Source organism: Ambystoma mexicanum, chromosome 12, assembly GCF_040938575.1.
Source record: "Ambystoma mexicanum isolate Mex_15411 chromosome 12, UKY_AmexF1_1, whole genome shotgun sequence".
Lineage (NCBI taxonomy): Eukaryota > Metazoa > Chordata > Amphibia > Caudata > Ambystomatidae > Ambystoma > Ambystoma mexicanum.
In genome coordinates this window covers 891,685,945-891,703,462 of record NC_090936.1, presented here as the reverse complement: position 1 = coordinate 891,703,462, position 17,518 = coordinate 891,685,945, and the positions used below count along the sequence as shown (strand labels likewise).

Below are 17,518 nucleotides of genomic sequence, written 5' to 3'. Positions count from 1 at the left end.
AATCTTCCTTTCTCCGCCCACGCTCGCAATTTAGGCATTCACTTTGACTCCTCTCTCACATTTTCCCATCATATCTCTCTCACCTCTCGTGCCTGTCATTACCACCTCTTCAATATTCGCAAAGTCCACTCCTCTCTTACTTTCCATGCTACTAAACATTTCATCTCCTCCCTTATCTTCTCTCGCCTCTTTTACTGCTCCTCCTTACTCTTTGGTCTACCTACTTCTCATCTTGCCTCCCTCAAATCTATCTACCATTCTGCCATATGCACCCTCTGTCTCCTCACCTCCCGTGACTCCATCTCTGCTTCCATTTCCTCCCTTGGCTGGCTTCCCTTTCACTCCCAACTTAAATTTAATTTTCTCTGCTTAGTCTTGAAATCTCTCCATGGGCTAGCTCCTCCTTATCTCTCTTCCCTTCTCTCTTTCTACACTCTCTCTCGCTCCCTCCCTTCGCTCAGCTGACCACTTCCTTCTCACTGTTCCTCCATCCCCTTGTGCCTCCTCCCGTCTCCGTTCCTTCCAACTCCTAGCCCCCCTGCACTGGAACTCCCTACCTCAATCCGCTCTATTCCTACCTTTTCCTCATTCCGCACATCCCTTAAATCTCTCCTTCTCCATTCTCCTCCTTGAAACCCCTCCCCCCTTCTCGCTCCCCTCTCCCACCCTCCCCTCTTTCCCCATGATCACCTCCCTCCACTTCCCCCCCTCCCCATTCTCACCCATTTATCCTTTCCGATTTCCTCCCCTCCTCCTACCTATCCCTCCCTCTTTCTCCCAGTTCTACTGCACTACTCTCCCTCCTCCCTTCTGTCTAATTGCTCTACATACTGTTTTGTTGGTCCGATTCAAAATTGTGCTTTTACTGTTACTGTTATCTTGTTATTGTTATATGTATACTGTTGTTAAAATGTGCAGCACTTTGGAGTAAAGCGCTATATAAACTTAAATACAAATAGAAACAGGAAACTTCCTCTTTATGCTCCCAGGAACGGGCTCAGACCCTCTTCCCTAGGGGATGATCTCGAGATTGTGTGGCACAACATGAGGGCCTACCCCTTCCTGCCTCTTCCTCTGATTCACTGGGCGCGATGCAAGGTCAGGAACACATCGAATTGCACTCTCCTGTTCATAGCCCTGTGGTGGCCAGCCAGATTCTTGTTTTCAGAGATTCAGCATCTGTCCGTCTGCTCACCGATCAGGCTTCCGCTGATTCCCGATCTACTTCACCAGAGCGATCAGTAGTTGTGGCACCCCTCCCCACAATCATTCAGCTTGGCGGCCTGGTGCCTGAGTTCAAATCTTTAGAGAGTTTCAATTTGTCTGCGGATAATATGCGTATTATCCAAGCGGCTAGAAAACCTTCGACCAGGTCTCAGTATAGGCGCAAATGTTTCAGTTTCTGTCACTGGGCCCAGATAAGCTGCTATCGACACAGCGCTGTCTTTCATTTCTCATCTTGCAGCTTCAGGCATGCATGTTTTGTCTTGTAGGACTTATTTGTCGGCTATTGCCGCCTACCTGTCCACGGACTCTTGCTCTTTTTCTTTGACAAACACTGTCATTAAAAGGCACTTTGCAGGTCTGTTACATCTGTATCCACCTGTGCGCAGTCCGCATCCTAAGTGGGATCTGAATGTGGTCCTTACTGCTTTGTCATAAACCTTTCAAACCCATGGCTACGGCAGACTTGAAATTCCTTTCGTGGAAACTTGCCTTTCTGAGTAACTTCGGCAAGGTGTGTAAGCAAGCTTCAGGCCTTGTCGGTAGAACATCCGTTCCTCACCTTTCACAAGGATAAGGTTGTTCTCCGGACCAATCCCTCTTTCCTCCCAAAGGTGGTATCTGATTTTCATCTGAACCAGTCTATTTCCTTACCAGTTTTCTTCCGAGAACCGGCTTTAGATGCCGAGAGGGTTCTGCATAATTTGGATGTAAGGCAAGCTCATACGTTTTTAACATCTAATCTTCAGAGCTCTTCCCAGCTCTTGGTGATCTTCAGAGACCCAAAAGGAAAGCCGGCTTCGAAAGCAACTATCTCCTGATGGATTGCTTCCTGTATCTCTGAAGCATATTTTGTTCAGGGCCTTCAACCTCCAAAGGCAATTCATGCCCATCTTGTGTGGCGCAAGGCAGCTGCCATTGCCTTCCAAAAATATGTTCCCAGGGAAGCCATTGCCAAGGCAGCCATGTGGGCTTCCCCATCAGCTTTTGTGAAGCATTACTGCTTAGACCTGAGCTCCAGGGCCGATGCTCAGTTCGGGCAAGCTGTTCTTAAAAACCTCTTTCAGTAAAGGAGTTCAATCCACCCGTTATCCTGTAAGGAGTGCTTGGTAATCTCCCTATACTATGGCGGAAAGGGGACTGGACGTAGGAATATTAATAAAGTTACTCACCGTAGTGACTACCTTACTCCTAGACCATAGTCCCCTTTCCTTCATACGCCCGCCCGCCGTCCCCTCTAATAAGTATCCTCTATTATTGCTTAAATGGTCTCGGACCTGGCGATAGAAAAGGACTGAAGGGCGATGCGCGGGGAGGAGATAAGGAGGGCGGTGTTACGGCCGCATGCGGTACCCCGCATAAAAAGAGAAGGACACATTTTTCAATTTGTTACAAAAAGTGCTCCGGTTCCGTCCCACAGGACGGAATGTCCCAAAAGTGTGGAGGAAAGGGGACTATGGACTAGGAGTAAGGTAGTCTTTACGGTGAGTTACTTTATAATAAGCTCTGCCTCTCTCACAAACAGCAAGTGTAGACAGACCGAATACATATTCTCGAGGCATGATGTTGGAGTTGTTAAGCAATCCTCCATTCATCCTGAGGTGGATGCAGGCAACATTTGCATGCTTTTGAAAGAGAAGATAATGCTGCCTTTTTAACAGTGAATGTTGCAACACAAAAGGGGAGATGGTTTAGAATTAATTGTAACCCCTGGCATTGCCCTGGGAACCCCTCCAGACCACCATTCCTCGACTGCCAAGCGATTAGAGAAAGGGGAAGACCTAAAAGGGGCAGTGCCTCCTGAACTGCTTGGTCACATGGAAATGTTTGATATTGCTTTCTTGAAGAGCGAAGCGGCTCTGGCACGTTTTGTGGTTGCTGGGGCTTTGCTTTGAGAGAGGGGAGATATTGACCAGCGCAAAAATGTCTTCTATTCCACTTTTTGGTCACTTTCGATTCTACCGTCTCTTGATATAAATTTTGAGGGGGGTTATTCATAATTGTCATGCCCAAATGAGGATAACTGTCTACCACCTCTAATATTTCTGTGTTAATCCTCCACTTAAATGAGGTCTTATCGCTCTTCCTTTTGAGTCCTCCAAACACCATAATCTTAGTTTTTTAACATTAATGTTCAAGTTATTTTCTTTGGAGTATTGTTGTAGCGCATTCAGCATCCTCTGCAAACCCCTGGTGTTTTATCTAATATCGTAGCATCTGCGTACATCAACTGACTAATGGCCATCCCTCCCACTTTGGGTGGGAAGTTGTTTATATTTGAGAACCTTTCTGACATGTCAGCCACATAGAGGTTTTACAACACAGGGGATGTGACACAGCCCTGTTTCAGGCCTACATTTGTTTTGATTACCGGAGAGATTTTATCACCTTTGCCCAGGCAGACAGACTGTAACTGTAGTATCACTATATATTTCTCTCAGGAAGTGCAAGATCAGTGGGCATATCTTCGTTATCCTATTTATTCCAAAGTCTGTCTCTATCGACACTATCGAAGGCCTTAGAATAATCGATTTAGCACACATATAGTCTAGCACCTTTATTATCCATAGTGTCTGAGATTATATGATTGAGCATTACCAGATTGTCAGGACTAAAGAGCCGAAGATGTTACAGCTACTATCGGCCATGGCCAATAAGCGATAATTATCAGGGGTCATTCTAGCCCCTTTTTTTAAAATAGGAACAACTATGGCCTTACGCCAGCTATCCGGTATCGTACCTGTTTTCCATATAGAGGTAAATAGGTGCAGCAATAACCAGGCCCACATATTTGGGTTACGTTTTATTACTATATACGCTAAACCCATCGGGCCCAGGGGATCTAGATGGTTTCATATTATTCATTATTTTTGATATGTCATATATGTCGTATGGAAATATCTGCCCCCTGTTGTCCCAACTTCTCTTGTATATACTGCTTTCCCTACTCTCTATGTAGAAGAGCCTGGAGATATAGACTACCAATTTTCCCTGTCCAACAGCATTGTTATCTTTATTTTTATCTTCCAGCAGGTACTGCCGATATAAGTACCAACATATCTTAGAGTCATGTGTTTTCATAACACATAGCTAATTCTCCAATTTGCATTATTAATACTATGTTTATGGGCTTTCAGACAGTTCTTATATTTTGTCCTTATAGCCTTTACTCTCTGCAATTTTTCCCCTTCTTCCAACTCATCCTTTTTAAGAATCTTTGACTTCTGTAACTCCCTTTATCTTGTCATTTTTCTGGCTATCGTATTTCTTCCAAAACATTTGTGTAACACTGAATCTACAATTATTTCTTTGAATCATGCCCAATAGGCTACATACCGCATCAAGGCTTTTAAGGGCTATCTCCTGTCCATCTAAGTGGAGTATATTAAACATTTGATGAATCTTTTCCAAATGATTCTCCGTCCACATAATCCTATTCCTCCCTACAGTGCTTTGGATGTCAATAGAATCACCTGCCTCCCATTTTTGCTGGAATACTTTGGTCAGTTTGCATTTAAGTGCTTTATGATCACTCAAGGGAGTAGATAAATGCTCAAATAATTCTTTCATTCCTTATCCCTTTACAAGCGAAAATATAATCCAGGCGATAGCTCACTTTTCCATTAGTCCAGGTGGTTTCCCTTACCTGACACTACCAGGCTCCAAATACTCCAGCTCCCAGTTCTGGAACAGCTTTAACCAGGTGATACCATTCACTATCTGCATTTGATGTTTTAGATTGTGTCCACATTTACTCATCTCAGAGGGCAATATATTCATAGACACATTTCAGAGCTCATTCCTTTTGTCCATCTCGACCTTAGCCACATCACAATAAGCATTGAAATCTCCAATTATAAGTACTTCAGACGCAGGAGATTCCATAAACCAACCTTCAATTGTGTCATTAACAATCTTTCCTATGTCTGACATGTAATCCCCCCTGACCCCCATGCGGGAATAGACATTAAATATTAGTATTTCTCCAATATGGCCCATATTCCCTATGATGGCAAACATAACACACTGTGAGCTTCCAAATCGATCATACTCTCTTAAGGAAATGTGGCTTTTAGCCCCTGTACATTGCCCACATGCCGGACGTCCTTTATCACCACAGATTGTGGGTTTAATCAGTATGTTATACCCCTCAAGGAGCATTTCTTCACGTCTCTTGTAGGGCAAACACATCACACTCCTTCAGCAATCTTATTCTATCAATATGAAGCAGTGAGCACAATCCTCTGCTGTTCCAAGATAAGATAGTTGGCTTGTCGCCAAACTCCTCAACTCAATAGTCCTCAAAATATACCCTGTCTGAGATCCACTTCTCCATTTTGTTACCCCCTCAAGGGCCCAACTCTTTGTGGCCCTTTTGATTCTGGGAATTAGTTTCTTTTGGATCAGTGTTAACTATGTTCTTGAATATTACGATTTCAAATACTTTACCCCATATTGGCCTAGAGTGCTCCCTTATCAAGTCCACAATTACTGCAGACCCAAATTGCACTATTGCCCAATTTTCACAGCTACCCAGTCCAGGGAGTATCACTCTCTCGATAGCGAGGTTTTAATACTTGGTAGCTGAGGAATCTTGTGCAATTGGTCTAGCCGTCATGTCCGATTTAAGAAGGGGCTTTCCTCCAGTGTAGTTTTCTCAATAATCTTAATACTCTTACCCAAACTACTGACCTCAGACTCGTTTAACCTTTGTCCACAATGCATGTTTTAACTTCCACCTAAATTGTTTTTGCTCATAGCCAGTCTTTTCATTTCTGCTATTTGTATTTATTTGTTTATATAGCGCTTTACACCAAAGCGCTGCACAATTGAACAACTTGGTACATAAAATAGTATAACGGTAGAAGCAAATTATAGTTATGAATCAATCAACAAACCACTAAGAAGAGCAATTAAACCGAAGGGAATGTGGGGAGTAGAGCAGTGGGAATATGAGGGAGAAGGAGAGGTGGGGAGGAGAAGGAGGAGAGAGGGGAAGGGTGAGGGTGGGGTGGTTAGGGGGTGGAGGGAAGAAATCAAGGGAAGCAGAAAGAAGGGAGGAGGAGCAAGAAGGGGAGGGAGTTTCAAAAATCGGGGGTGGAGGAGGAGAGATTTAAGGGAGGTGCGAAATGAGGAGAAAGTAGGAATAGAACGGATTGAGAGAGGTAGGGCGTTCCAGTGCAGGGGAGCTAGGAGCTGAAAGGAGCGGAAACGGGAGGGGGCACAAGGGAACGGAGCTACAGTGAGAAGGAAGTGGTCGGCTGAACGAAGGGAGCGGGAGGGAGTGTAGAAAGAGAGGAGGGAGGAGAGATAGGGGGAGCAAGCCCATTTAGAGATTTGAAGACAAGGCAGAGAAAGTGAAATTTAAGTTGAGCGTGAAATGGAAGCCAGCCAAGGGAGGAGAGGGACGCCGAGATGGAGTCGCGGGAGGTAACGAGACAGAGGGTGCGGATAGCAGAGTGGTAGATAGACTTGAGGGGGCGAGATGAGAAGTGGGTAGATGAAAGAGTAAGGAGGAGCAATAGAAGAGGCGAGAGGAGATTAGAAGTTTAGTAGCATGAAAGGTGAGCGAGGGGCGGATTTCACAAATATTGAAGAGGTGATGGCGACAGGCACGAGAAGTGAGAGAGATATGGTGGGAGAAAGAGAGAGAGGAGGTAAAGTGAATGCCTAGGTTACGAGTGTGGGGAGGGATAGGGAGATTAGCGGGAGGGAAGTGAATGAAAGGAGGAAAGGAGGGAGGAGGAAGAGAGTTGGAGGGGAAAAAGACTTCTTCAGTCTTGTCAGTGTTAAGGGAGGGAAAGCCGGAAGACATCCAGTTCTTTATGGCAGTAAGGCAGGAAGAGAGTTTCAGGTGGAGGTCAGGTGAGAAGGAAGAGAAAGAACGAAAGAGTGAGTGTCGTCGGCATAGAAGTGGTGGGAAATGCCAAACAAGGAGATAACGGGGGCAAGGAGGGAGGTGTAGAGTGAGAAAAGGAAAGGTCCAAGCACTGATCCTTGAGTTACGCCGTACTCAAGAGGTTGGGATGAAGAGGACCGGCCACCCCAGGAAACAGTAAAAGAGTGGGAAGAGAGGTACGAGGATAGCCAGTTAAGAACAGAGCCTGTGAATCTAAAGGAAGAAAGAGTGTTAAGAAGAAGGGGGTGATCAACAGTGTCGAAAGCAGCAGAGAGGTCGAGAAGAATGAGAACTGAGGATTGCTTAGTGTCGAGCAGAGAGGAGGGAGTTAAGGATGTAGGTAAGAGCAGTTTCAGGAGAGTGCTTAGGGCGGACACCCGACTGGGAGGGGGGGTAAGAGGGAGACAAAGGTTGAAAGCTGGGAGTAGGTGAGGCGTTCATGGAGCTTAGAGAGGTATGGAAGAAGAGAAATAGGGTGGAAGTTAGAGATGAGAAGGGGATCGCCCGAAGGTTTCTTCAAAACAGGGATGATCGTGGCATGTTTGAAAGCAGAGGGGAAGGTGGCCGATGAAAGGTAGGTGTTGAAGAAGGTAATAAGGTAGGGAATGAGAGGAGGGTAGATCTTAGGAATAAGAAGGGATGGGAGAGGGTCAGTAGGGGCAGATGTGGGGTGGGCTTTGGAAGGTGGGTGGAGACGTCAGAAGGGGAGACAGGTAAGAAGACTGACATACAGGTAGATGGGGGGGAGGAGAAGAGGGGGTGAGAGAAGGAGCAGCTGATTTTTTGCCAAAGGGCAAGAATCTTAGAGGAGAAAAAGTTAGCAAAATCTGAAGGAGAAAGGGTAGAGGAGGTAGAGGGATCAGGGGTAGGAGGGCAGAGAAGTCGTGAGAGAGTTTGGAAGATGCAGCGAGGGTGAGGGGCTTGGGAGTGAAGAAGGTTAGAGTAGTAGGATCGTTTAGCCGAGGCAAGACAAGAGTCATAAAGAGAGTGGTAAGAGAAATATGAGGTTTGGTTGGAAAGCGAAGGAGATTTGAGCCAGTCTATATCAAGTCGTCTGAGGAGACGCCGCATCGAGAGAAGTTGAGTGAGCCATGGTTGAGAGGGTTTCCGAGTTGGACGGAAGAAAGAAAGGGTGTCAAGTTTGTCAAGGGAAGAGGAAATAGAAGAGGTGAGAGTGGATAGAGCATCATTGGGTGACAATAAAGAGGGGGAAGAGAAGAAGAGCAGGTGTCAAAAAAGAGGGGGGGATCAAAGTTGTGAAGGTCACACCGAGAAAAGATGGGAGGAGAGGGCCTAGTGGAAAATGGATGTGGAAGAGGAGTAAGGCAGGATCAGAGAGGTAGATAGGAAGAGTAGAGACAGGGGAAGAGGGGTTGGAAGAATTAAAGATGAGGTCTAGAGTGGACACAGAGGAGTGAGTAGGAGAAGAAGGAAGAGGGGAAAGGAGTTAAGAGTCGAGGATGGAGAAGAGGGATGAGGAATGAGGGGGAGAAGATATATATATATATATTCTTTTTCTCTAACTTTTAGGGATTCAACTACCTTATTCATGGGAATATTCAAATATCTCTCACCCTTTGCACCATCTTCCTCATCTTCACTCACCACTTTCCACTAGTTCCGGCCTAAGGGATTTCCCTCTCAGCCATTTTTGTATACCCCTATCTTTTTTATGGGACTTGGGTTACTTTCCTCTATTTCATTGTGTTTCTGATTAAGTTCGAATCTGTTTCTTCCACACATTCTATATCTTTAGGGGCCGTCTCAGCCAGGGCTATACTATTCCTTTTTACACCCTTGATCTTATAACTTTAACTCTATTTCCCTTACTTCCAATACCTTTCTTATTATTTCACTTACGCCGTGTTCGTCTTTTTGAACCATGGGAATGCATATATTCACCTTATGAGCTAGTGTGTTTACCTACTCTCTCTGGTGTTTTATCATCTGGCTCGGAAATCTCAACCTCCACTGCATTCAACTTTTCACTTTCTTCATCGACTATCAAACACAGCTCACTCAAATCGCCCATACTCTGCTCCACCATTCCGACTTTTACACTGTCAACATTTTTTGATATTACATTTCTTAGTTCAACATTCTCACCCATGATTTTTGTATTCTCTGCCACCAGAACCACCAAGCTCCTGATCTCATCTTGGTCCATCATTAATTTAGTACAAATACCCAATAATATATCGTAGTTAAGGCATCCAATTTTTCCCCCCATATTTAATGAATTACCAACAGTACTTCCCTGTTCTTCCCAAGAACAATCCCCCTCATCACTTACAATCTCTTCATGGGCAAATTTCTCCAGATCAGGCGTGGCCGATAGGTCAATGCCAATCACATTGTCCATATTTGCCAGATTTTCATTGCTTGTTTCAACTTGAGAAATACCAAGCCCAGCCAGAAGTCCCATTGACTGGCCTCTAAAATCATGGCATAAATTTAAGAGTTATTATCTATCATTGAACTGTTTTCTGGTAGCAATGGAGTTTCCTCGTTCAAATGCCCTTTGATGGTATCCATTGTCGTTAAGATGTTTGGCTTAGCATTTACCAAATAACTTTTGTTTCTTTTGTCAATACCTTTCTTCCCTTTCTGAACCGTACTTGCATGTGTAGCCAGTTGGGTTACTGATGCATTACCATTGCTCTTTTTCTTTCTCAAATTATAGGAGCGCAATTTGGGTCCCATCTCTTCAAGCCTAACAAACTGACTGTGGGAATACTACAATGCTGTTAGATATTAATTAGGAAATTAGAGAGGGTGGCTTCTTTGTACAAAAAAATAAAATAAAACACGTGCCTCTTTCCTATGGTCTCAAACCTCGTAATCGCCATACAAAAGGTACTGGAAGTGCACAGTATTAAAGTAGGAAACGAACAAAGAATTATCTATTTCCTACTGCCACAACCTATTATTAGCAAACGATAAAGGAACCCGGGCACAAAGTGTTGAGAATACGCAATATGACGTTGAATAGAGGTTAGCAACATTGCACTGCCCAGCCCTTAAACCACAAAAGTAGCAGAGACTGGGCATAAGAGCTGGCTGCGTGTCGCGTAACGTAAACCAAATGGTATTACGTCTAAAAATCCTATTTACCGAGCCAGCGAACAGCAAACAGCTGCTCGAGGATTACTTAAGCGCACACTACCTGGGTAATGTAGTTTTCGAAGGGGAGTAGCCAATTTTAGAATACTCTTAAAACACAAATAACATGAAATTAGTGTGTGCTCCTTAAAATCTGTGTTCTGATGCGTTATAGTCCTTAGGAGGCAGAGGATCCATACCGCTCTAATTAGGAGTATCAGCGTTCCAATAGATTTCAAACCGCAACGTTCCCCGCCCGCAAACAGCTACTTGAGGGCTACTTCACGAGTACTCATGCAGGGGCGTGCGCTTCCTGGGTAATGTAGTTTTCTAAATAGGAGGGGAGGAGCTAATTTTAGAATACTCTGCTGTAATTAGGAGGAGGAGTATCAGCGTTCCAATGGATTTCAAACCGCAGCGTTCCCCGCCATCAAACAGCTACTTGAGGGCTACTTTATATTGCATAAACTAGTAATAGCTTTAAGCATAGAGAAATAAGCCAATATTTCAACATAGTTGGCTATTTTTCTGAGCACAGTAAATAAAACGGACCAACATTATAGATACAAATTGTGAATCCTAATACAGAACATATTTTGAAATGAATAATCATAGGTCACTGACACTGTGAGATATGGCCTATGCTTTTCTATGTACTGTTGAATCTTTGTCATCCTTAAAAGAAAAAACCCTTTCCCCTTAGTTTCATTGCCCTAAGGCACAAATGGATGCGATCAATGGTGCAATGTGGCTGCTATTTGTTTTTCTTTTTTCATGTCTTTATTGGGTTTTTGTACAAAATATGGCAAGCCTAATTCTTTTTAATCTTCTTTCTGCTTTAAATGGTTTTCTCACCCATTCGGAACAGTTTATATGGGACACTTGACTGTACTTTAGAATTATACCATGCTGTTCTCACCTTGGGGAATATATTGCTTGGTTTTATACATGTGTCCATGCTCACTAAACTATATAACCCAAAAGGAAATGGCCTAGCCATTCATAGTGTGAGTAGTTGTTTGTGTTATGGATTATAAACTGTTGTATTGAGATATTTGAACATGCAAATTAAAAAGAGTTTGATTACATTTTCTATCAACCAGCTTTTTTTCTACCAATGTAAGACTGCTGTTTCCACAAACTGAAATTCCAAAGTCGTCGTGTTTGTGTGTGTTTGTGTGTGTTTGTTTGTGTGTGTTCGTTGGTATGTGTGTGCAGGTAATTATACTTCTCCTGTCATTAAGTGCATGCCCTGGACTTCCGGAATGTCTCAATAATATACGACTTGGGTGCCCATGGTATGATCGTTTTAAACATTGTTGAATAATTGTGGTTCCTTACATCAAACATCTTAAATATTTGACCCATTCCATTATTTACATGCAGTTCCACTGGATAGTCGAATCTAGCACGCTACTGGAATTTAACACCTTGAGTGGAAAGTTGGGTGCTCAGCTGCCAATCCAGATCCTTGGATTGCGGGTAATCATTGCTGGTATTGTTTTGCATTCCAAGGAATCCTGATTGTCTCCTTGCACCCAGAAACCACTGCAGGTTCCTGCCTGCTGCCTCCTTTCGGTATTTGCTCCCTTCTTATGTCCCATCCACCCTGCATGGCTGCCTCCACTTACCTGTTTTGGTCCTCGACATTGCGTCCTCCCTCTGCCCAGGTTTTCTGACGTTTTGTTCTGGTCTCCTATCTCTGGCTCACTTTACTAAATTAGTAGTTTTTTTAGAAATTGCAAAAGACACGGTTTCTGATGCAGCCGCCATCATTTTGGTGGGAGCAATCTCAAAAGATATTATTTTTCTTAAAAGGCCTTTTCTCGATGTTTGGATACTGGTTTTCTTGCTTGTATACAAAACACTATAATTCTGCATGCAAACAAGAAAACATGCGTCTAAACAGGACACCAGCATCCCATCTGGATGCCAATAGTGTTCAAGTCTGCCAGCACTGGCAATACATTGGCTCTTAGGATCCCTTAGCTCTCCTTATCCCCTCTCGCCTGCAGTGTCAGTTAGTCAGGTTTCAAGGCCTGTAAGAGCCAGTATTTGACGCTTTATCATTGTTATATTAGACCAGTCAGTTCAGGTGAGTTAACTTTCTTTAAAGCCGCCTACTAACATTTTACTTTTTTTCTTCACAGATGTCCGTTGTTGTTCTAAAAATCTTTGATGTCAACTGTGGGATTGACATCAAAGGGGAAGATATGGCAGTATGTTTACAAGTGGGTCAGGTGATGCCAAAAGAGCTTGGAAATGTTGCTGTTCGGCACTACTATAGCAACCGAAGCATGGGTAAGGCATTATGCAAACATTTCTTTTGATCACCCCCTCAGCCCCCCACAATGTATCACCTATTGATATTTTAAAACTGTTGGGTAGTATTTACAAGTTATGGAAATGTACACTATCCTTTCAAATTTGTTTTTCATCAGGAGCCATGTGCAATATCTTTATTTTATATTGTTTTATCACACGCCGAAAACCAGACCGACATCAGGTCATGAAAATACAAGACACTACAACAAAGATATGAGACATTTCCCCAATAATGTCACCTGTAGGAAGGCAAAGAATTGCTTACTCGAACAAATAGGTCTACAAACTTTTTTGAAAAGAGAGCAACTTTTTATTTCCAAACCCAAGTTGGGAGGGAGAGGGTTCCAGGCAGAAGATGCTGTGTAATCAAAGGCTTTTCCATTGCCCTTCAGCTGTTTAGGGTGTGGGCAAAATAGTAACATAGTTGCTTGAATGTAGGATTTTAGCCAGTTCATAGATAATTTAGTCTTTTCTTTAGGTATCCAGGGGCTGCACCCACAGACTGCCTTGTGAACAAATATAGCCATTTTTAATCAAGATATTTCATGAAAATTGGCTTAATGTTCTTAATAGAATACAGTGTCATCCTGGTGGTTTTAAGAAGTGGATGCCCTCATGTTTCCAAGTTTATTTGATTTATTAGTAATTTATTTTTCGCAACTTCGAGCATAGGTTGCTTCATAAAAGGATTAATGTGCCAATAAGTGCTGAGTAATGCTATCCACATAGAATATTAAGTGCAATCCTAGTAGAAATGGGTTAGGGAACATAGGTGGAAGAATAAACCTTGTGTGGAAAGGGTAGCACAGAAAGTGACACTATAATACTAAGAAGCACATGCCCAGATTCATTTAACAGGGATGACATCCGGCAGCAAGTGTAAAATAATGTTTAAAGACATGAATGTTTTCAGGGATTTATTGTAATCTGAAATGGTTCTCCTCCAATCTGAGGGCCTTGGGAAGTTCATTCCAGTTTGAATTATTTTGCTACCCCGTTTCTATTTCTCGAGGATATCCACTACAAGGGTCTTGGAGGTGGCAGATCGGAGATGCCTCGATAGATAATACCTTTTTGCCTTCTTGCTGTGGATCCAGCACTAATTTTCCAGGAGGCTCTATGTAAAGTGTTTTGAATTTGATGTGAGCTTCCACAATAAATATTATAATGCGATCAGCGCAGTGGTGATGTTAGATGTTTTCAGGACCAGGACCAATCCGGCCACCCTATTTTGTTATTGCCTATTTTACGTTCTAAGAATGTGCTTTAGAACATGTAGTTGGAAATGGGATTTCTTCAGTCTCTCATGGACCTCTAGAGGGAAAGGGTGGAGCCCATCAGAAAACTCAAGTGTTTCGATGAGGAGGGCGGCCTTACAGCTGAAGGCCAGTTAAATGTGTTTTTATGCATTCAGAAGATGTTGTCAATCATCCATTCTTCACCAAACCAGAGAGTGCAATGGAAGTTCAAAAATAATGCAGTCATTTGTAATGTGATTTCAGTGTCATCTGCATTGGTTAGAAATGTGGCAGGGAAGGGGGAGAGGCCCACTAGAGGTTTGAGGAAGGCGTTACAAAGATAGAGGGAGAGGATAGATCCTTCATCCCAGTTAGAATTGTAGGCAGTAAGGGCTGAATAAAACTTGAAGCCCCCTTTCTACCAGGAAAGAAGAGATCCACTTGAGAGCAGCACCATCCGTGCCAAAGGTAATATTTAGGCAGTGCAATATGGGAGAAACAAATAACCATTTCAAAGTCTGCTAAGAGACCTAGAAGGATACCAGGAGCGTCAAGGGCCTTCAAGATGATATCCCTGTATAGTACATCAGTTTCTGTGTCTCTGGTTGGTCTGAACCCCAACTGGTGATCATGCAGGATATTGTTAGATTTGCTGAACTCCAACTATTGTGTGGCCACTTTTACAAGGTTCTTTTCAAAGAAAGGCTGTGTTTGCTGTTGGGTGGTAATTACCGAGGATGTTGAGGTTGTCATTTGCCCTTTAGGTAGAGCAGCAACGTTGGTCTTCTTGAGAAGGAAGGGGTAATTACCTAATGACAAACGTTTAACCAAGTGCCACAGAGATGTTTTCTGTAATGGTCTTGGCAGGGCAGTGCTAGACCTGCATAGAGGATGGTTTAATTGATTTTACATTAAAATACTATTGCTACAAGTTGTTCGCAAACGCCAGCTTCTTAAACCGAGGTATTATGAGCAAGGGGATAAGGCAGTCGGCCTTTTATCCACCAGATTGAGGGAGCAACAAGCGGAAAGGATGGTCTCTGCCATAGAAGGGGAAGGGGAAGGGAATCAGACCCAGAATATAAGAAGGGGGATATTCCAGAGGCATTCGCAAAGTTCTATGAGCATTTATATAAATCGGAAGCAGCACAAGAGAGAATAGAAATAGATGAGTACCTGGGAAGTGTGGAGATGCCGCAGCTCTCCAGAGAGGAAGCATGAGCTACGGGCGCCCTAATCACCCCTGACAAAGTTGAGAGAGCGATGAAGAGACTTCCGACAGGGAAGGCCCCAGGAAACGATGGCTACACGGCAGGATTTTATAAGACCTTTCTTCCGTCCCTCCTTCCCTTTATGGTCGACCTGTTTAATGATATTCTAGAAACAGGTATAGCCCCGGCATCCTTCTCACAAGCGTTGATCACCGTAATCCCGAAGGAAGGTAGAGACCCCAGAAAATGCAAATAATACCGCCCAATATTGTTGCTGAATATTGACGCTAAACTATATACAAGGATCCTAGTAGCTAGATTAGAGATATATATGCCCCGACTGATATACTCGGATCAGGTCAGTTTTATTCTGGGGAGGCAAGGAGCAGAGATGATGTGTAAGACACTGCACTTAATCCATGAATCCAAAAAGATGACGAGAGACTTTGTTCTCCTATTCGTCGACGCAGAGAAAGCGTTCAACAGGGTGAAATGGAGCTTCCTGGAAGCGGTCCTGAGCAAGGTTCACCTAGGAGATAGATTTAGAAAGGGTGTGAAGGCTGTCTACACATCCCCCAAGGCATCCGTTTTGGTCAACTCTGACTATTCGAGATGGTTTGACCTGGGTAGAGGAACAAGGCAGGGTTGCCCTTTGTCCGCAATACTGTTCGCCCTTTCTCTCGAGCCCCTTGCTCTGAAACTGAGGCCAGATCACCAAGTGTAGGGGCTGGAGGTGGGTTTGGTCGAATACACAGTCAAGATGGTGTGTCTTCCTAGATTTCTATACCTGTTTGCTTCCAATCAAGCTTCCGAAACTTTTCTTCGGAGAGGTAAAGAGGGCCATACTGAGATTCCTATGGCAGGGGAAGAAGGCTACAATAGTGTATGAAATTTTAACTCTGCCCAAAGAAAAAGGCGGTCTATGCTTACCTGATCTTAAAAAATATTATGAAGCGGTACAGTTGAGGGTGCTGGTCCCCCATTTGAGAGAGCAGAAAGAACCACAGTGGATACACATCGACAACCATAATCTGGCCCCGGCCACAATCTCGGAATGGATATGGGTACCGAAAAACAAACTACCCGGAGGCTCCAAAACCATCCTTATACTGGACACCATCTGGGAGATCTGGTGGGAGGGACCAAACCTGCAAGGGATGACCACGTGGCCGTCCCTGTTGAGCCATATTTGGGCACCGGGTGTAAGAGAAGACAATCCTGATCATGAGAGATTTCAAACATGGTTTGAGGCAGGCCTGGAGAGGGTGGGTAACTATGGAAGGAGAGCACATTCATCACGATTACGGAACTCGAAGAGGCATTGGTGATAAGACCTCTACCTTTTTTCCCTTTCTCCAACTCAAAGGTATCATCTCAAGGAATAAATGGAAGGAGAAGGTGCAGAGACCTAAGAGAAACTCCTTTCTTCCTACCTCTCTCTTCCCCGCAGGTCAAGCCGATTCCAGCACTGCTACCTACCTTCTCGGTTATCGGACCCATGAGGCATGTCAGTTGAGGCTTTTGCTGCTTCTTTCTCTCTTCCTCTTGCAGCTTTGCAGCTTTGGCTGACTCGCACTCTGACACAGCCCTCTCTAACCTTCATCTCTCTATCTCTAACACTCTGAAGGTCCTTGCCCCTGTCATGAGGATCTGCTTGGAAGCCCAAATCCAAGTGCAGCTCTTCTTAGGATTCCGACCTCGCCACCCTTAAACGCAAGTGTAGGGTGGCAGAGAGGAAGTGGAGGGCATCAGGCGCACCCCCTGACAAAACGGCCTGCCGCCTGCTCCAATGCCAGTACAGACTGTCCTTTCTAAGAAGAGAGCCTACATCCAAGCCCGCATCTCTGCGGCATCTAACAACTCGGCCGAACATTTCAAAATCTGCAAGGAGCTGGCCAATCCTGCTTAAGTCTCTACCTCTCCTGGTCCCTCCCATGCCCTCTGCACGGCCTTGGCCCCTCATTTTACCACTAAAACTCAGGACATCCTGTCCAGCCTTTTCTCCTCTACCTCTGCATCCTCCTCCTCTACCACTCCTGGCCTGTCTGAGGCCGTCTCTCCTTCTCTGTTGTCCTCCTTTCTTCCCGTTCACCCCTGACAATGTTTCTAGACGAGTCCGATCTACGAAAGTCTTGTCAAAGCAGGTTCTCCCCTGCTCATCCAGAATCATCAAGGACCACATTGACACCCTTGCTCCAGCCATGGCCGATTTCTTCAATCACTCCTTTGCCACTGGAACTTCCCCTCCCCCTTAAGCACTCCCTTGTGCACCCCCTTCACAAGAAGCTCTTGGCTGATCTTTCCTCTCGGCTAACTATCGCCCAATCTCCATCACTCCTTTCCTGGGAAAACTCTTGGAAAAGCTGGCCATCCCCCAGCTTAATTTACATACTGAATCTGTTGGTTGCCTCCATGACCACTAATCTGGCCTTAGACCTGCCAGAAGCACGGAAACTGCTCTCCTGAACACCCATGAAGACTTGCTCCCCAATCTTGACTCTAATCTCCCTTCTGTCCTC

General features: G+C 44.3%; 1 protein-coding gene across 2 annotated transcripts in view; it reads left to right on the top strand.

Annotated features, from left to right (window-relative positions):
- BLTP3B (bridge-like lipid transfer protein family member 3B) overlaps positions 1-17,518 on the top strand; it is a 2,399,137-nt gene that overhangs the window by 2,045,500 nt on the left and 336,119 nt on the right. The window contains exons 17-18 of one of the 2 annotated variants that reach the window (XM_069629381.1): positions 11,612-11,707; positions 12,376-12,526. In XM_069629381.1, coding sequence (XP_069485482.1) covers positions 11,612-11,707; positions 12,376-12,526 — 247 coding nt within the window. The remainder of the gene's footprint in view (positions 1-11,611; positions 11,708-12,375; positions 12,527-17,518) is intronic. The other variant, XM_069629382.1, reaches the window with a different exon arrangement.